We start from the raw sequence: 21174 nt of genomic DNA on the forward strand, positions 1-21174 counted from the left end.
CAACAAGGCATAGCAAATCACATTTCCAAGGTTTTTTTATTTTTTATAAATCCACTTGGCATTACCATTACAAAAGAGAATGACACCACATCTACCACCTGATGTAAAAAAAAAAAAAAAGATTGTTGAAGGGACGTTTAGTCAGCTGGACCTGAACTCACCATTCTCCACTTTGGTGCGCAGTTTCCCCTGCTTGGGATTCTCAAAGATCGGATGATGAGTTGTGCTCCCTTCTTCAGCTGGAGGATCAGAGCAAGACTTATCGAAAAGTGCACCATCCCCACAAGGCGCAGTGCTACAGAAGGACACAAGTTAAATACAGCTCTATTAACCTCATACAGAAATCAAGCTATACTTATTTTATGCTTGCTTTCACATTCGGAATGCACACGTATTGTGGACCATTAGGGATGCGATGAGGGAAGGATTGAAAGGGTGAAGGTTTTCAATTGAACTGCCCAGCCTTGATCAAAAAGCTTTAATTCGACGTAAAATTATTTTCTGCGTACATTTCAGCATGGGGAGACTACACTACGCTCCTTTCAGACCTATTCACAAAGGACCATCACCAACCATACGGTTTACTTGCTCTATACACCCAGCAGGAATGCCTTCAACGCATCACAAAGAGCTACACAATGACCTGGACATGATTTACTGTAATTTGCAGATATGAGCATTTTGTGTTCTTTCCAGCTCCAAATGGACTTCCCCATAGTTGGAATCTTCTGCTAAATTTGTGCAAATTTCCCCATATTTTTTTCAATCGGATTGACAGGTATTTGGACTTTGGAGACTGCTAAACTCAATGAATGTGATCAAGGTCACATTTATAAGGCACACTTCGAACAAAGGTCAGCTGACGTGTATTTCAGTGTACATTTATATTACACATTAAATATGTGGGGTCAATTTTTGGGCAGGTATCTAGTAATAGGATATTAGTGAACAGTTACAATACAAAGCAAATCCAATGTATTTTGCCCATTACAGGTAGGGCAGGAAGAACTCCAGAGATATTCTGCTATTGAAGGACATAGAGGAGGAATTACCTGGCTGGGTTTTCCAGTAAACTGGTATGAAGTGCTGCAAAGGGCTAGTTTGACGCTGGGCACTTTCAGGTACCAATTAAAAATCCTCACTAATCACAGACTAGTAACTGCTTTAATGAAGGCCTCCAAACACCAGCATCTTGGCACACAACAGGACATAGGAGTAGATAAAAGGTCTACCCAGCTACTGTCTTCATCTGGCCGAGGATTCATCTGCTTTCCTCTTCTTCCTGAAAAATGGTAATGCCGCCTGACCTCCAGTTGTCCAGGGACAGGTCAGACAAGAAGAGCGTCTTTACATAAGAACCTGCAGACAAGTGAAAACTCTGATCATTGCAGAAGCTCTGGCTCAAGAAAGCGGTTAATCCTGCTTCCCACTAAGGATTACTGGGTAGGCCTATATCGGGTAGGCCTATATCTTTTTTGCCTTATCAGGCACCAATCTCGTCCAACACTAGAATATGTTCTTTGATGAATTTTTTATTCTTTGGAGGGATTTGGAGTTGGGTCTGTGCACTGGATAGATTGATCATCCTATGTGAACAACAGACTTGCCAGTGGGGACACCTCATTCATGAATAAACGAAATTCCTCAGCCTTCTCCCGACAGGTGGTGAGTGATTGGAGAGAAGCACAAGAGTCAGTGGTTGAATGCTGTGCACACACCACTTCTCACCGACTAGGGGCCATTCTGCAGCTTTTGTGCATGCTTAAAAAACAAGCATTGGCATAGCCAATAGGTCTCGCTTTGAGACCTTAAAAGTATTTAGTTAAGCAGCAGAATATCCTTGGTGCAACACCACCAACTGTTGCATGGCTAAACACTTATAAGGTCCCAAATGCGAGACCTATTGGCTATGCCAATGCTTGTTTGAGTATCAGAGGGTCTCCCTAATAGACATTCACATTAAAGCAGTACCACAGGCAGGTTGGTGTGTTCAGGGGACCATACGCTGAAACATTTGAGCAGCACGCGGATATAAGTCGGGTGTGCACTGGCGCGTGAACATAGAACCTTGAAAGGATTGTACCTTATCTGCACAGCCACAGGGGGGAAGCAGATGTCCTTCTGGTTGGTGTAAATCTGACTTCCCAATGCATCGCTTCTCAATTTAACATAGTGCCTTTGATACAATTGGGTGAAAAGACAGTACTACCTCTGTAACACAAATGTTCATAGGTGTGCAGCGCATTATTGCTGATGTGCAGACAGTTTACTTGTAGGCACTATATAAAGTCCAAGGTGAAATATTTTCCAGGGTATGTTGACATGCCTTAAAATATTGAAAAATGTGACAAGTTCTGCCGGTTTTCCTGCAAACCCCACTGCGTTTATTAATATTTGAAAAATGATGCTGTAAATTGTACGATTTTTTTCAAAAGCAATTCTCGGGTAGGAGCTTCTTTGTCTTGTGCACTACATTGTGGGGCTGGTATATACTTTTCTTCCGATGGTGGTTTGTGTCTAAATTCAGCCCTGGTAGCGCTTTCATTTTATACGGCTGTCACGAACATGTTTAAGTAGGTTTCTAGGCAACCAGTGTGTGTGTTTAAATTCTGCTCGGAAGAGTAGAAACTGTGTTCATGCACTACACAAACCTGCTACAAGAGGGCGCTCCTCCCCAGTACAAACTAAGCAGGAGATTGTCTGCAAGGATAATTGTGCAGTGAAGCACGACATTTACGTAAATTGACTTCTGCAGTTGTGTTTTGAATAGCAGCTGTTAACTTTACTCAGCTGATCGTCCTCAGAAACAGATACGCTTGATTTGGCCCAGCTGGAAATTTAGGACTTGCACATCACTCACCCTAGATGTCGGCAACAAGTTCATAATTTACAGTAACATTTCCACCATATAGCACCAAGTAGTGAACTTTACACGTTTGTATCTAAGCATTGAGCCATTCATAAATTAATTAGTTTCTGCCGCTCAGGAGACTGAGCAAAAGGTGTTTACTACTCCATCGTGTAAATAGAGAGCATACCTCTACACCAAAGAAGTACAAGATGCACTTACTCTCCATATTTTGATAAAGATATTATTTCCAAGTTGTGCATAATTATTGAGCTGGATGGGAGGAAGGAGTCTTTTATATATTTAAACAGAAAAGATAAAGCCGGTGTGCTATGACAGAACATTATAGTGCGCAAGAGCTATTAACAACCAAAGAGACAGATGACATTAAGCCATTAAAGAACAAGCATTGGGCGCGTGCGTGCCTCGCGCTCCAAGTTAAAAAAAAAAGCAGGTGGCCTTTTCAAATGAAGAGACTAACTTAAACCTTCAAGAACAACAGAAGTGACGCAACAGTGACAGCGTGTTTACAGAGCAACAAAGTTCCCAAAAAGGTAATAGCAGGCATCATGTAACTATTAAATTTTGAGTGTGAATCAAGCATCGCGGCACCGGCGCTTTACTTTTAACATTAAAAGTAAAGCGTGGGTGCCGCGATTATAACAAAAGTAAAGAAAGATGTTTTTTTCTATTTCTTTACTTTTGCGAAAGTGAAAGTCATCACGGTGCTAATGAATCGTGAAAGACACATGGCGGCCGGCTGCGTGAACGCAAGCGCTAGACCAGCCAGCAGCACTTTGAAAACTCATCTAGCCTCTCCGAGTAGCGCATGCGCGCTGAGTCAGCGAGACCTAAAAACGTACTACTTGAAAAGACTTGAGATGGCACAATGTAAGTTATTTCCTGTAGAAATGCTCAGCTGCTAGGAAATTAAACATTTCGCAGAAGAGCTGTAGAATTAGCAAAAACCCTTAACCTCTTCTGTGCCCATGACGAGATAGACGGTTGCGCTGTGCCCATCTCGTCATGAACCCCGCCCGCTAATGTAACGCCCGGCACAGGAGGGGGAAAGGGCGTGGCACTGAAGGGGTTAACATAGCTTTCCTGACCATTTTACAGATCATGGAGTGGCCCTTTTATAACAGGAGGTGTGAGGGATCTGGTGCAATGGCAGATACTGGGTCAGCATGAGTCGACATAAGTAGGGTGATGTGATGCAAATTTTTGCTTGTTCTATTCTTTGTAAATCTGCATTCTTTGTTAATTATTGACCGGTCCTCTGAGGACACACACTGAATGCACTATCAACAAAAGGCCTATTTCCACTCCTCTCAAGAGTAGTAGTCTCTATACACATGAGAAGTCTTTTGAACTAGACTACTGCATGTTCAAATCTCACCTAGTACTAGATACCTACATCATAAGACTCACAATTCTTCCACTAAGTGTAAAGGAACATTTCAACATCTGTGTTGTTTCCTGAGGGGTACTAGATTTTAAACAAAATCATAGGACAATAAATTAAAAAAATATATAAACTGGCTAAGGTCCCCATAAAAGAAGATAAAGCACTAACCTCAAAACTTGAGACCACATGCAAGCGTCTCACACAGAGACATCTTAACTTTGTGGTCAAACCTCAAACAGCCCTTTTCAAAGCAGTGGGCAAAACTGACCTGCCGCATGATGTAAATATATTACAATTAGATGTATTTTTGCAAATGGGAATACCTTGATTCAGCTTCAATGCAAACAATATGAGGAAAACCCCATGCCAACTCTAAGTAGTAAGGATAATTCGAGAGATCGATCCAATAATGGGATGCCATTCAAAACCTGCTAAGAAATGTACCTAGAGTCCCTAGGGACAATCAGTAAGTACCTGATGTAGAGGTGAAAGGTAATATTGTCCTTTATTTTCAGCTTCCCACTTTCTGCCTCTTCAAAAATGCCTTCTGAAGATTCTGGATCATGCTTCATGAGTTCACTGAACAGGAACCTGAAAGTTACAAATACCAAAAATTACCTGACAATCTGTTATACAGATAACAGCAACTGCAGAACAGAGGGCACATGACCAAGCATGTGCACCAGAAGGACAAAAATGCACGGAAAAAATATTGGAACAGGAGTTTTCCACTTCCAGCGACAATGCGGAGGCTGGCACAAGGGCACCCACCTTACCGTACAAAAACTAGGAGAGGCCAGCAAAGAAAGGAAATGCAAACTTACCATAGTTCTCCATTTTAGGAACCTTTACTGAATAGCTACTTTTAGGAGTAGGATTCCAGAACACTTCACAAGAATATGTTGTTAATGCCTATTTACAAACACATTCTCAGTCATTTCACAAACTAGAGTGGCTCCCACAAAGTTATGATTCCCATTCATTGCAAGATGGACGTTTTCTTTGTATTGATTATGAACCTGCCATAAAGAAGTTGGTTATAGAAGAGTGGACGTGATATTTCTGTTCAGTTACACCATTTAAAAAGGAATCTATAGGTATGGGGAAATTATCTTGTGATGATGTCGTTAAAAATGCTTCCAAAAACCTTTTAGAACTAGTCAGCGCCTCTTTGCTGACCAAGGGAAGAACTTTTTGCCCCTCACCCCAAACGGGTGAAAATACTAAGAGGCCAAATGCTGTAAATGTGCTTAAAATTCTGTATCAAACTCAGCAAGCGCGACTTGTTTTATTTCTCTATGCTGCATTATGGATGTCAACTCTTTAAGGGAGGGCGTGGCAAACGGCTGAGGAAGATGGCCGCACACTAATGCGGCTTCGGCAGCCAAGCTCGGCATTGCGATCCATCCGCATTAAAATCTGCAACAGTGAGCAGACTTTGGGCATCACAACGCCCTTAGGAGCCCGTAGATCCCGCGAGGGCGGAGGAAAAACGACCAACAACTGCCCAGAAACTAGTAATGCGAGCCACCACGCGGCCCTCGAGAGTCCTCCGCAAAACAGCCCTCCTTTGCCGCCGGATATAAGCAGCTGCCGGCGGCCGTACAGACAGCATTGTGTGGGTCAGGCGGGCAGGGGACGGCCACACGACGCAGACGAATTAAGACAGACTCCGGGCAGCAGAGGGAAACGGCAATCCAGCAGCCGGCAGGGCCCGTTCTGAAGAGCGCTGTTGCATCTGCCCTGAGACGCTTTAACCCGCCCGCCGCAAAGAGGGCCGGGTGCTAGGTTAAATGTAGGGACCACATCCCAGGACCCAGCGGTGGGGAGAATGACTCACGCCAGGCCGGCATCGGACACAGCAAATGCAGCATTATTGACACAGCCCGGGCGTGGAGCTTTCCGGTGGCTCCCCAGAATAGAGTACGGACCTGGCCCATAAAGAGCATTCCCAGGCAGAGATGCACTGCTGAACCCCGACATGTGGGCACAGAGACACCCAGCCCGACCCAGAGGGTGAGAAGACCGGTCCCAGAGCAAGATCCACAGAGAGGCTGCCATAGTAGAGGTACAGGGGGGTGCACACATGGCGGAAAGAGCAAGCCAGTGAAAACCGGACAGGCCGAGTAGGGTACTCGTATTACGGCGCAGGCAGCGGCCTTCGACCCCCCGGGCGCCCCCAAGAGCGCCGAGAGAGGCAATGGCGGGAGGCATAGGAGGCCACGCCTCGCTGAAGACTAAATTGGACAAGTACGCGTGGTAGCAGGGCCCTGGTGATCAAATAAAAGGCACGGGGGATGCCAAACAAAAGCGCGCAAGAGGGTTTAAGCCATGCAACCTCAAGGTTTAGGGGTGGGCGAGAGGAACTCTGCAGTGTTGGGGAGGCGGGAGGTTCCAGATCCGCCATGCAGGGAGGTGAGATTTGAGGGTTCACAAAGTTGGGGTAGGGGGTTATTTCAGTTACGTTTCAACTCAGCCATTGCAGCAGGGTGAGGGGGCAACGAGACGCTCTCGGAACTCACTGGGTACAGCTGGGAATCTCTGCCCGGGCCTATACGGCGATAACAGGGCTCACACACAAGACCTCAGACTATCGCAGGCACCACACATGAATAGCAAGCTTGGAAGGAGATCAGGTTCCTCACATGGAACGTTAATGGAGGAAATGTTCTCTGTGAGAAGTTGGCCTGGTATATGCTGCTCACTAATTCTAGTGATCACCTTGTACCATGCCAAACAACCCTTATGGTGGTGGTTGAAGTCAACCTTGATAGACCAGCTATCCTAGTGGTAGCGTGGACAGTGCAGTCTGCAGGCTAAACTCTTGAGGGCATGTGAAGCCAGCTGTTTTACCATATTGTAACCTCCTTGAATACCAAATGAAAGGACACCACACAGATATATATTCAAAATATATATGTATTTATTTACTTAAAAGTATCCCCTATACTCTTTATGAGCACAGAAGCACATTCATTTAAACAAGGCAGTGTTAAAATATGCAAAAGTTGCACAATTATGGATGGGCCAGGTGGCCAGCTAAACCATATACTAAAATAGTGGTATAAGAACCACGAATAGAAAGGAAGGAAGGCATAGGGCCTTGGGAATCGCTGGGACGACAAGGAGCTAACTGTAGTTAGTGACCAGGAGGCCCACAGGATGCGTGTGCAGTGTGAAAAGTTACATGCGTGCACCTATTGATTTCAATGGGTGCGTAAAAGTCACAAAGTTAAAGTCTTCCGGATGGACCAGAACCTAACAACTTGAAACCTAGACACTAGAGATGTTTCTCTACCCAGGAGCACCGGAGTGCCAGCGTTACCTGACCCACACTAAGCGGGTGCATAGGGGTCAAAGTGCGTCGGGTTTTGTCGTGCAGGTCTATGGAGCCTGAGGATGAAGATGCTGCAGGCGGCCAGGCAGGAAGAGTTCGGGTGGATCCAAGGGTGGATCTGAAGAGTAGACGACCTGTAAGCAGAGGGGACAATGTTCAGAGTCACTAGCCAGTGACCGGCGTGGAACCAGGAAGGAACCAGGCGATGTCGGGTGCCAACAGGTGAAGAAGGGAAGCTGGTCTCCGCAGCCACGTGGAAGTGAAGGGATCGACGATGTCCAGGAGTCACTCACGAGCTGTCCCACGAAGGCTCTAGCTGATGGCGGTGTCGGCTTCTTGATCGGAGCAAACAGGCCTTGGCTAATGCAAGCCACGCAGGAATCGAGGAAAGCTTGGTGCTCTAACCAGCAAGGTCAGAGGGACTGCTCCTTTTCACAGGAGCAAGGGCCAGTCTGGAGCAACCAGACCAGCGGTGTTGTTCGTAGATTGTCGCCGCCAAGATGGCCACTAGCCAACGGGCCAGTAACCGGGATGACGCGTCGAGTGGCAAAAAGCAAAAGGGCCCCACGCAGATCTCGTGGATGCCGGAGGGCTGATCTTTGGTGCAAATGCTGCTCGGTGGTGGGGCTTCTCAGGGCCCAAAGCACAGCGTTGAGGATGCCTCGGGTGCTGCGCAGTCAGCTTGTCGTGGACGTTCCAAGATGGCCGGTCCCACATCTCTCGGTGCCTCCAAGGGTCTCTTCTTTGCAGGGACTGTGGATCTGGCTTCGAGATGTCTGGGAGTCTGGGTCTTGTCAGGCTCTGGGCTCAGTCTCCGGCAAAGCAGTCGTTGAGGTGCTGGATGGTGCCTGTATTCACAGGGTGGTCACTCCTTGGCCACAAGGGAGATTCTCTTCAGTCTTCTGTGCAGCAGAACGTCGAAGTCCAGCAGTAGTTCTTATTTAAGTCGAGTTTCAGGATGATCTGAAGTCTTAGGACACAGCTCCTACTCTTATTCCAAATCTAGGGGCCGGATTACCTTCTAGGTCCCTCCTCTGGGTGGGACCAGGAAGGGGGGATGGTTACACCCCCCTTTCCTTTGTCCAGTTTCGCGCCAGGACTGGGCCTGGAGAGCCCCAGCTCCGGTTTGAACTGGCATATGCACAGGGACACCTTGTGTGCCCCAGGCATGTCTCAATCTCTGCAGCCCTCCCTAACCCACTACACAAAATCCTGTCTGGGGTGGTGCAAGCACCTCCCCTGACAGGAAACCCTTTGTCCACACCTCCCAAGCTGGAAGGACTCCCAGCAGCAGGAGGGCAGACTTGTGTCTGTGGTGGCAGCATCCATTTTGTGATGCTGAGGCTCTGTCTAACTTTACCCGGGTTTCAGGTTAGGTACATGTCGTGTCCCTCTAGAAGGGTGGAATGCTACCCCTGTTGCCAGAACTGGCGAGGGGGTAGTATCCAAATCGTATGACACCTTACTCGACATGTTTTGATAAAGCCAAACCAAAGTTAGCATTTGACCGCAAGGTACATAATGCACTTAAGAGTATATGGTATGGCAATATCATGAAACAGCTAAAGGACATTGTTCCGAAAGCTGCAGACAGGCTCAGCTCATGCCAGAGCACAATTTCACATGAAACCAAGCACTCTGCCTCCAGGATTGTTAAGGCCTGCCATAGGAGGGGCTGATAGGTTACCATGTGTCCATATATGTTAGATATACTAAATCTAAGTAAGAGGTGATTACACCAACTTACCCCAGCTGAGTGATCAGCCAGTTGTGTCAAATAGTGAGGCCAGGCCAGGGGTGGCATAATACATGCTGCAGCCCCTGGTAGGCCTTGGATACACCTATGCCCTGGGTACCTGGGGTACACTGTTACAGGGTCCAATAAGGTGAACCAGTTCCAATTGGTAATGCACCTAGGGTGCATTGGCATTAATTTAGGGAGAGAGCAGCAGGGCTGTGGGTCCGATTAGCAGGCCCACAGCCACACTAAATCATAAAACCAGTGAAAAGCAAAAATTTGGGGTGACCATAGGATAGCAGACCCTACTCTCCTACATTCTGCAATACCTAAAACGTCATATGCCTGAAATAGTTTTACTACAAGAGACCCATCTAGTTGGTAACACCTGTAAGGCTCTAAACCGGAGGGGATATCAACTAATAGCACACGCCAGGTTCACATCTTGTTCCCGTGGGACGGGCATCCCCATTTGTAAGATCTTCCCATTCATAGTTGGTAAAAAATGGGTGGATGCCCAGGGTAGATTTACAGCTGCCACAGGTTTATGGGAAGAGGCACCCTAAGTGCAATTTCCACATATGCTCCCCATGCACTACAAAAATCCACACTAGGAGACTTGAGAAAATTAATCCTGGACCTCCCTGTGGGAACGTTGTTACTCGGAGGGGAATTCAATCGAACACTAGATAGCTCTATAGATAGACGGCCCCCAAGACAGGGTCCCCATATGAGGTCAACGCTGGCAGACTTCCAGTCGGCTCTCGGACTGGTTGACATATGGAGGCAACTTCAAACACGCCACTATACCTTCCACTCGGGAGCTCACACTACCCAGTCACATACTGATTAGATAGATGCCCAGAAATTTGTTGAGGCCAGGTGTTTGGCTAAGGGTATCTCCGACCACTCCCATGTCTTGGCCCGCATGGGGCTGGACACCCAGACCACACATTCAACCTTCACAATCAGCCCATGGGCACTGAAATCCCACATATTAAAACTGAGCTGGCCAAAGACACCGAGATACACATTACCGAAAACGCTGGGTCAGTGACTTCAGCACAGCTCCTTTGGGGGGCGTTCGGACCGGTCATAAAAAGGTAGAGCACTAGTGCTGATGGTAGGGCATAAAAAGGAACGGACGCGACGGGTCGAAACGCTGGAGAGGGAATTTTTGGAGGCCGAAAGGAAACTAAGTCAAGCCAACAAGGCCTTCGTTCGACACTAGATGCCAAGAAGCAAGACTATAAGCAATTACTGACAGAGTTGGCCAGATCGAGACAAAAAAATATATATCACAAGCTATATGAGCATGGGGAAAGAACAGGAAAATTACTAGCCTGGCTAGAGAAGAGAGATCAGGCCAGCTGCTGGGTCTACAGTCTGCAAGGGAGGCTAGGAGAGGAGCGGACGGACCCACGGGAGATTACGGAAGCGTTCGTGGCTCACTTTGAAGCAATCTACACATCCACTACCACACCCCAAACCCGTGAAACCCAGCAGCTCTTAGCCACAATCCCAGTCACTGTCCTCTCACCTGAGGAGCGGGAGACCCTTGAGGGTGACTTAACCGAACAACAAATAGGTTCTTACCTGTCAGTGTAGTTTTGCAGCTTGAAGATCTTTCTGGATTCCCTATGCTGTGCATTATTCCGCGGTCTAGTGGTTGGGTCCGGAATCGTAGTCTTTCTTTTGTCTTTTTTTTTTCGTAGCCCAGGTGGGCGTTGACGTCCCACCATTTGGTGTACTTCTCGTGACGTCGGCATTCTTCCTGCGGAAGTCCCACCTTGGGGCGCCATCTTCGGGTTCTTTTTTTCCCTTCTTTTTTTTTTGGGGAACCCTAGGCGTTTCAGTATTTTCCATCTTAATATATACCTTTTTCAGTATCTTCTGGTTTTATTTTCTGTCCTTCTCCTGCCTCACCTTTCTGGCGGAGGTGGGTGGGTTCGCTAGTGAATCCAGAAAGATCTTCAAGCTGCAAAACTACACCGACAGGTAAACTATTCGTTTTGCAGCGTGAATCTTTCTGGATTCACTATGCTGTGCATAGATTTTGTAGCGGTTTGTTATCTTTGTGGCGGTTGGGTGGAAGATGAGCGTTGGTCGTTGAATATATGTTGAAGCACCTTCTGCCCTAATTGTGCTTCCTTGTTAATCTGTATATCCACGCAGTAGTGCTTAGTGAACGTGTGCACTGAAGCCCATGTTGCCGCCAGGCATGTGTCTTGAATGGGTGTGTTTGCCAGAAAGGCAATCGTTGCTCCCTTCTTCCTTGTGGAGTGGGCCCGTGCCCCCTCCGATAGCTCTTGCTCTGCCCGTTTGTGGCAGAATTGTATTGTTAGTGCGATCCATCGTGCAATAGTGCCTTTAGTTACTGGTCTACCCAGGAAGCTGGTTGCGAAGGACACAAAAAACTGCTTGGTTTTCCTGTGCTCCTTGGTTCTCTCGATGTAGTGCATCACCGCCCTTCTAGCGTCTAGTGTGCAGTGCCCTTTCTGTGCTTGTGGCCGGGTTCTGAAAGAAACTTGGTATTTGTATTGTTTGGTTCATATGGAATGCCGACACCACCTTTGGCATGAAGTGTGGGTCAGTCCTCGTGTATTTGGATGTAGGGCTCTTGCAGCGTGAACGCTTGCAGCTCGCTTACTCTGCGCAGCGAGGTTATTGCCACCAGAAAAGCTGTTTTCATTGTCCGCATTTGTAGTGAGGCCTTGTGGATGGGCTCAAAGGGCGCCTTCATAAGTTTCGTCAGGACTATGTTGAGGTTCCACGCCGGCGGTGGCATCCTCTTTGGTGGCGCTATCCTTTTTGCTCCTTCCAGGAATCTCTTAACTCCTCATGACGTAAAGAAACTTCCTCCCGTCTCACCTCGTGTGTAAGCTACGATCGCCGCTAGGTGGACCCTTAGCGAGGATGAGCATAGTTTAGCCTTTAGAAGGTGTGTGAGGTATCTAAGCACCGTTGATTCCCTTGTGAACTTATTTTGCAGTTTATTTTTGCTGCACCACAGTGTGAACCTCTTCCATTTTTCCCCATAGCATTTCCGTGTCGTTGGTCTCCTTGCCTCCCGCAGCACTCGCATAGTGCTTTGAGGTAGCTTAAGGTGTGCGAACTCTATGTCTTCAGGAGCCAAGCCGCTAGTCCAAGGCTCTCTGGCTCTGGGTGTAGAACCTCTCCGTTCTGCATGGAGAGTAAGTCCTTTCTTCTGGTGAATTTGTGTGGTGGTCCCTGTGCCATTTCCACTATGTGAGTACCAGGTCTGTCTTGCCCACTGTGGTGCCCCTAGGATCAGAGTCATGTTGCTGGTCCTGCACTTGTTGAGTACCCTGTGTATCAGTGGTATTGGTGGAAAAGCGTAGGCAAATGTTCTTGACCAACTTATCCATAGGGCATTCCCCTGGGATTGTTTTTCTGGTTGTCTGGATGCGAAATTTTGGCATTTTGCATTCTGGTGTGTTGCAAACAGGTCTATTGTCGGTGTACCCCACCTTCTGAACAGCCTTTGCGTTTCCTGTCCATTGAGCTCCCATTCGTGGGATGCTGAAGTCTGCCTGCTGAGGCAGTCTGCTTCCACATTGTCCTTCCCTGGTAGGTGTATGGCCAGCAGGTCTATTTTGAGTGGGATGGCCCACCTCCAAATCTCCTGAGCCAGGCTGGATAGGGGAAACAATTGTGTTCCTCCCTGCTTGTTGATGTAGCACATTGTTGTAGTATTGTCAGTTTGTATCAACACCTTTTGGTTGTACAGTTTTTTCTGGAAGGCCTTCAAGGCTAGCAGTACGGTCTTTAATTCCAGGTAGTTGATGTGCCTGACCGCATCTACTGGAGTCCACAGACCCCTCACTCTGAGCTTGTTCATGTGTGCTCCCCATCCTATCTGGGATGCGTCTGTGGGGATGGTCACCGTTGGGCTTGGTGGTGTCAAGGGCTTCCCTATAGTTATGTTCTCCCTGCTCCACCATGCTATCTCTTCTTGCACTGCATGCGTTACAACCCCTCGATCCTCCCAACTTCCGCTTGCCTGCGACGATTGCTGTTGCAGCCATTCCTGGAATGGTCTCATGTGTAGGCGTACATTGGGAACTAGGTGAATGCATGACGCCATCATCCCCATGATCTTGCTCGCTGTTCTCACTGTCAGAGCTCGCCCCTTCTGGTAGAGGCGTGTCTCCTTCAGCAGGGCTATTGTTCTCTTGTCGCTGGGCATAACCGTTCTGTCTATGGTGTTGATCTGTTCCCCCCAGGAAGATCTTCACCTGTTCCGGTTCCATTGAGGATTTCCCCCAGTGTATTGAGAATTCCAGTTTCGTTAGTGTTCTTGTGACCCGCTGTGCGTGTTCCTCGCATTTGTCGCGTGAACTTGCCTTTATTAGCCAGTCGAGGTAAGGGTACACATGAATCCCCTCCCTCCGCAGGTACGCTGCCACTGCTGCAAGGCATTTTGTGAAAAACCTTGGTGCGGACTTTAGCCCGAATGCCAAGGTTGTGAATTGGTTGTGTTCCTTGTTGATGGTGAACCTTAACAGATTTTTGTGCTGCCTGTTCATTGGGATGTGCAGGTAGGCATCTTTGAGATCCACGGTGGACATGAAGTCTCCGTCTCTCATTTGTGGGAGTAATTCTTGTAGGGATGTCCTTTTGAATTTTTGCGTCCTTACGTACTTGTTTAGGAATCGTAGCTCCAGGATGTGTCTTAGTGTTTCGTTCACCTTTGGTACCAGGAAGTAGTTGGGGTACACCCCCTTGTTCCTTTCCTTGAATGGGACTGGTTCTATGGCCTCCTTTTGGAGTAGCTCTAGTGCTTCCTCTATGAGTTGCGCTAGCTCCTGTCTTGAGTGTTCCCTTCTCTTTGGTTTTCTGTTTGGAGGTCTCTTTTCCAACTCTATGCAGTATCCGTACTGTATGATGTTGAGTATCCACTTGTCTTGTTATTTTTCGCCATTCTTGAAGGAAAAAAATCGCAGTCTTCCGCCCACCGGTGTTGCATGTTCGTAGGCGTTTGATTCGTGTAACCCTCTCATCTTAGTTCTTTTGTGCTCTACCCTTGGAGGGGTCTTGTGGGTGAGCACTCTTCTCCGTGTGAAGTCACTTTGAGGCGGGTTGGTCTCCCCCTCTTCTTCTTTGGCCTCGTCCGTTTCCCCTACTGCGAAAGGACTGTCCCCGAGGCTGGTACTGCCAGCTTTGTTTCTGCTGGACCTGTTGCCCGTGACTCTCACCTTGCTGGAATGTTTGATGTGACGTTCCCGGCTGGTTTCCTTCCCTTCCGCAAGGTCTCTGTGTTGGGGTACCTCTTCTCATCCCCCTGAATTGCAGGGCCCCCATGGACCATGCGGTCTCATTTTCTTTTTTGAGTTGGGTGAGTTTCTCATCCACCGGTGCCCCGAACAGCGTTTCTCCGTTGAAAGGGGTATTCAGGATGTTGTAATGGACCTCTTGCTTGAATCCTGAAATTCTGAGCCAGGCTTGCCTCCTTTCCGTGATTTCTATTGCCATCAGTCTGCTTGATGTCTCTGCCCCATCCAGCGCTGTTTTAAGGCATGAGTTTGCTATATTCTTCCCCTCTTCCACTAGATGCGAAGCTCTTTGCTGGTATTGTTCAGGGAGATGTTTGATTAGTTCCCCAATTTCGCCCCAATGTTGGTATTGATGCCTGTTCAGTAGGGCATTGGAGTTCGCCATGCGCCAGTGCATTGCCGCGTTTCTCTCTATTTTTCTCCCAGTAAGATCCATCCTTCTGCTCTCCTTGTCAGGAGGTGGTCCAGAGGTCGCCGGGACATTAGCCCTTTTTCTGGCTGTAGATGCAATAATGGAGTCTGCTGTGACAGATCCTTTAATGTATGGAGGGTCCTGGGAGGAGTGTTTATACTTTCTCTGTTCTGGGTGTGATGGACCTGCATGTTGCTGGGTCCTTTAACGCCTCCTTCCCCTGGTTCATGACACACTGGAGCATGGGGAGGAACTGGCTTCTAGTTTGGATGGGGAGCAGTGTCTCCAGTAAAAAAATCCGCTTTCTGCTTTTCTTCCTCTAGTTTCATGCCAAAAGCTGCAGCCGCGTTTTTGACGACCATGTTGTAAGCTCCAATATCATCTGGCGGCGAAGGCCTCGAAGGATAAGTCTCCACGGGCTCTTCTGGGTTTTCGGCGTCGAGGTCCTGCCAATCCAGGTCTTGTGTCGTCGACGGCGCCGAGCCGTAGTTAGATTGCTGTTCCTCATCTTCTTCTCCCTCATAGTAGAGGTCCTCTTCCTCGGGAGTTTGACAGCTCTTCGGCGTCAAACTCCTCCTGTTCCTCGACCTCTACGATGGCAGTCGGCGGTTTCGTTGGGATAGTGAACTTTCATCTTTTCGTCAAACTCCTTCCTTTGAAGGATGCTCTCCATCTCTGCCTCGAGCCTTCTCTTTTTCTTTTCCATTTCGGAGGCATGTTCGGCGTCGAGTGCTGGCCTTTTCGACTGAGCTTGCGTCGACGCGACCTTGTTCTTCGTAGTCGAACGCCCAACTTCGTGGGTCTGTTTCGACAACCTTTGCTTTTCGGCGGTCTTTGGCACCTGGGAGTGCTTCTCGAAGGATCCGCTGGGCCTTTCGTCCTTGGATCCACTCGCGGTCGGCGAAATTTTCGGCGCCGGTGCTCCTTTCGAGGACTTGGACTCTGGTTTTCGAGAGTGTCTCTGGTTTTCGGGGCCCTGTAGGGGCTTTTGTGCTCGACGTCTCTCCTACATTGTCAGACGTCTTATCGGTCTCAGCGACTGAAGTCATCAGGCCCTTCAGCGACGTTTTCTTCATCGTCTGTGGAGAGGCCCAGGTCGTACAGAGACGGGGCCTTACCCTTGCCTTCCATGTTGTAGTTGGCTCTCCTCTGCCTCTCTCTCACCCGGAGTGTCTTGGGCGTGAAGGCGGAACAGGTGTTGCAGTCCTTGCTCTCGTGGTCGACTGGTAGGCAAAGGTTGCAGACCGGATGTTGGTTCTTCTGCGCGTACTTGTGGTGGCAGTTACGGCAGAATTGAAAAGGTGTTTTGTCCATTCCTGCGCTCAGTGTCCCTGAGTGCACATTCTCCGTTGGACGTCGAAGATCGAGGTTCTCCTCCTCCATCGTCCCGGCTCGTTCTTCCTCTCTGTAGTCTTCTTCAACTTTTTCCGATGAAACTCTTGCTTTTTCTTCTTTCTTCGCCAAAAATCTCTGGAGCTTCTCTGACGATCCAGACCCAACGGCGGAAAAAAGAATCTGAAGATGGCGCCCCAAGGTGGGACTTCCGCAGGAAGCATGCCGACGTCACGAGAAGTACACCAAATGGTGGGACGTCGACGCCCACCTGGGCTACGGAAAACAAAAAAAACAAAAAAAGACAAAATAAAGACTACGATTCCGGACCCAACCACCAGACCGCGGAATAATGCAGGGCATAGTGAATCCAGAAAGATTCACTCTGCAAAAGAACAGCCTGCAATCCGGGATATTCGTTCGGGCAAAGCCATGGGACCCAATGGGCTCCCTATTGAGCTCTTTAAACTCATGGCCACTAGGGTGACGCCCTACCTCCGCGAAATGTACCTGAACAGCTATGAAAAAGGCACCCTACCTAAAGAGGTCAGACTGGCCTCAATAGTGGTTATCCACAAACAAGCTGATCCCCATAATCCTAGAATTAGTACACCCCGATCAATCAGGCTTTATGCCCAGCCGCAACACAGCCCTCAATCTCCGTCATTTGCATGAGGTGTTGGGTAGTGCAGGAGGACTCTGCCCTGCTTTCGCTCAAAGCCAAAATGGCTTTAAACACAATTGAGTGGTTCTTCCGGTTTGCAGTACTGGAGCAAATAGGCTCTGGTCCCAAATACCTGAAGTGGATAACGCTCCTCTACACAAGTCCTATAGCTTAGATAGTTGTGAACTGTCACACGTCCCAAACTATCCAACTAAGCTGGGGAACTCGCAGGGATGCCCCCTGTCGCCGTTCATCTTCGAATTAGTGCTGGAACTGCTGGAGGTGTGAGTTAGGGGAGATCCCCTCATCAGGGGTTTAAAATGGACAGAACAACATTAAGATATAATATCCATCTATGTAGACTATATACTACTATACCTCGTGGCTTCAGCAGCGTCAGTCCACCGTATCCGATATATATTCCTTATATTTGGCAATCATTCAGGCTACACAATAAACTGGGCCAAATCCATACTGTTTCTCATACACAGCCCAAAACCACTTAAGGCATGTGAGGTCCCGGTGGCCACGGATGGATTTAGGTACTTGGGAATCTACGTGACCCCAAGCCCATCGCTCTTTTACGAGGTCAATCTACAGGTGCCCCAAACACACTTACAGGCCGATATCCGCCACTGATGAACCCTCCCCTTGACTCTCCTCCGTAGGGCAGCCCTCTTTAAAATGCTTTTTTTGCCGCTGTTCTTATACACACTCCAGAATACCCCCTTTAAGGTCCCAGACTCCTACTTTTCAAACATCAAGAACGCAGTGAGAACTTTGTTATGGGATGGGAGGTCGACACGCATTGCACTGCGGAAGCCGACCTGGTTATGGTACGGTCGCCGGTTCGCCCTGCCGCACCTCAAACTGTACTATTGGGCGTCCCAATTGACTAATAATCCGCTGGGTCCACAGCCCTCACATGGGTCACCAAACCGATATTTGGCTAATGGGGCAAGGTGGATATCGCAAAGCTCTATAAACAAGCATTTGCAATGCAATAGGTCACGCATTTACCAAAGTTTAAGCTATTGGCATTGTAAATGGCAATGCCATGTATGTTTTAAAAACAAAAATAAAAGGCATTGTTATTTGCAATGAAATAGCTAAAACTCGCGTAAATGCGAGACCTATTGCATTGCAAATGCTTGTTTTAAACCAGTGACCATGTTTCACAAGTCAAAATTTAACCATTATGCGCGTACAATACGTTAATGTACTCCTCCACAGTTTGACCACAGTTAATGAACCCAGTGTGTGCTCAGTGCCGTCGGGTACAGTATCACAAACACAACTACATAAGCAGAAGAGTGGCATAGAAGGGTGCCATGTGCCATGATGCAAACAGGGGAAATTGGCTACCCATCCCTTGGTTTGATATTGGCAGTAAAAAACAGCTACAGGTGGGATGCGTTGGACCCCTTCGACTGAAGGGCTCCGGTGCCACTGCACCATCTGCACTGTAGATAGCTACAACCCTGGAACACAAGCAGTTTGTGTTTGCAAAGTCTGAAAGACAAGCTGCACTGCATGGGTCTGTGAGCGCGTGAATTAGGTCTTCAGAAGAGTGGAAAGTAGAAGAAAGCACCCTTGTAGTTTATTTATCTATGAATAACTCACTGTGCCCCATAATTTAACTCCGGCTGACACAAACCGCTTATGTTGCCCAGAGACAACTCCCTGCTGAGTGTCCTGCTGCTCAAACGATGTATACACAAATACATTGTCGCAGCAGGAGAGGTGCTGCGCTGAAGTGAATCACGCTGCAGCTGCACTCTTTCAAGTATGTGCGTGCCCAATGCATCGGTCTACCTGGAGCGTGCAGAGAGGGTCTTAGAGCATCATGCAGCCTGTGGGGTGAAAGGGCAGTCAAGGCTACCCAGGGCCAGGCAGCTGCAGGACGGGTCGTCAATCTGTACACAGCCCAGCCTTAAAACACGAGATAAAGGGTGTCGTGAGGGCTTCTGAGAGGCATGCCTTTATCACACACTGGGAGACCAGTTCGAAAACACTGTCAAACCGGAGGACCCGGCTGGATAGATCCAAAGATATGTCTTTCTCATTTAACATAGTGTATACAGACTGCAGTCTGGGGCCACGGAAGCGGTGCAGTCCGTGGGGTGATGTCCTGGGCTGTGGAATGACGAAGTGTGGCCCAGAGATGGACTACAAACACAGGGCAGCGTGGGAAAAAAAGTGGCAGCTCTTGGAGCGAGCGAGCGAGACCTGCGGATGGTGTATGATAATGTAAGCCTTGTGCGGAGTATATAGGGGAGACCGTCAGATCCCACGCGCATCCTAACGAGGGATGTCCTTTATTGTTATATTATGCTAACACCATCATGCACGAGGGAGGCGGAAACTGTACTAGATGCACTATATACAAGAAAATATTACATCTGCCTAATTGTTACACATCCAGGGCGGAATGCGAGTAATCAAGAGGTCCTTTTAATGCTGCGAGAAGAACGCCTGCGCCAAAGATTGATAGGTACTTTGTCAGTGACGGTCTCCCGAGGGCCCCGATCTGTCCCCGGCCCTGCTGCCCGCGCCTTATTGGAAAACAGTCCGACCCAGTCAGCATTCAGCATTATCCTAAATCAAAGGCGCCCGCTGAGCCAATGAGAAGCCGTATTAATGGGATGGTAATTAAAAGGTACTCAATCAGCCGCGCACCTGTATCAAGAGTTTTTTTTTATTCATTTACTTTAAAAAGGGATGTGCTGGCGACCTTTAGACGCGCTCGAGTGACAAGATAAGTGAGCCATATTTAATGATCACTTATGCCCTGCAGGTAGTTAATTCTGACCAAGAGAAGACGTTTGAGCTGCCTTAGCAAAACAGTAAATGGAAGTTTCTCGGAATTTGTAATATTTGCAAGGCTGAGAGTAAATCACAGCTTGCACTATTGACACGTCTCAGAGGAATTTCCATTAGAAAGTCCATGGTGGTTTAGGAGGAAAGGAAGTGGCCGGATAAGAAGGGAAAGCTGTCTTCAAGTAGGAATAGCCAGTGTTCATTTACAACAAGCATCGATCTCTTATCTTTATGGGGCCATGTGTTTCTAATTAGCGTTTTCTCAAAGGAAAAAAATCTTGACGAAGAGGCAGTGCGCTCCTCCACACTAATTAGAAACAAATGGCCCCATAAAGATAAGAAAGTACTTTGCGACAGCAGCAAAGTAGGCGACCCAGTCCGGATCGGAGGCAAAAGGGCGCCAACAAAAACCCCTCATTTCCAATGGCAGGCCACCGTTTAGTATAAACGGTGACGACAGCCAATGAAAATGAGGGGGTGGGGCTTCAAGTCCCCTTCTCAAATCTCCTACAAAATCTCTCGCCCGCAAGCAGCGCTTTGCGCTGAAACGCCAGGCGAGACCTAAAAAAAAAAATCCCTGGGCACCTACACCTCACTGGCCCTACTGCTCGTACTGTAGAAATTTGGCACACGGTAAATAAACTAGGGTGACATAACAAAATTATACAGGCTACGCCTTTCTGGGGGCCGGAATGGCTCGGCAGATTGGGCTCATGCCCTGGGTTTGACAAGTTGAACCTGATAGCCATCTCTTTAGTGGGTGACATGTGGGAGAAAAACTGACTCCTCTCTTTTGCTGATCTACAAAAATAAATCTTTTAGGTCTCAGATACCTGAAGCATATGGTCTCTGGACCAAAACTTTCACTCCCTGGATAGTAGTGTGTGACAAGTCAGGGACCTCAGGAGCAATCTTGGACTCAGACAATGAATTAAACAATGGGAATCTGAACAATATGCACCGGAAGCAGATCGGTAGATGTTCGATTTATGTAAAACTGGATTACTTTTTTACCCTCAAAGAAGCAATGTTCCACTGTTTGAGGGCTGCTTTTAGAAAAGACTGAAAAATAACTTGTTGCACCGAATCAGATAATGCTTTGAGAAATTCTCCCCATGTCAGTATCCCGCAAATTTTCACTTGATTGGCCCAGAGCAATACTATACTTTCTAAAGGGGCTCTCAAAAAGGCAGAAAAAGCAAGAAAAAAAGTCTCTCAGGAAAACAAACAACCAGCTTGCCTGTAAAAAGGCAAACTGGTGTAACTAGGGAAAAGAAAATGGTGAAAGCATTAATTGTGTTTCTTTTTAACGAAGCCA

At 47.9% G+C, this 21174-nt stretch overlaps 1 protein-coding gene across 3 annotated transcripts in view; it reads right to left on the reverse strand.

Annotated features, from left to right (window-relative positions):
- The window catches only part of ADAR (adenosine deaminase RNA specific), a 144509-nt gene that overhangs the window by 62390 nt on the left and 60945 nt on the right, over nucleotides 1-21174 (reverse strand). For all 3 annotated transcript variants that reach the window (XM_085638567.1, XM_085638568.1, XM_085638569.1), the window contains exons 10-11: nucleotides 4731-4847; nucleotides 162-295 (exon numbers count right to left, since the gene is read on the reverse strand). In XM_085638567.1, the coding sequence (XP_085494693.1) occupies nucleotides 162-295; nucleotides 4731-4847 (251 nt within the window). The remainder of the gene's footprint in view (nucleotides 1-161; nucleotides 296-4730; nucleotides 4848-21174) is intronic.

This window comes from Triturus cristatus, chromosome 12 (genome assembly GCF_964204655.1).
Source record: "Triturus cristatus chromosome 12, aTriCri1.1, whole genome shotgun sequence".
Taxonomy (NCBI): Eukaryota; Metazoa; Chordata; class Amphibia; order Caudata; family Salamandridae; genus Triturus; species Triturus cristatus.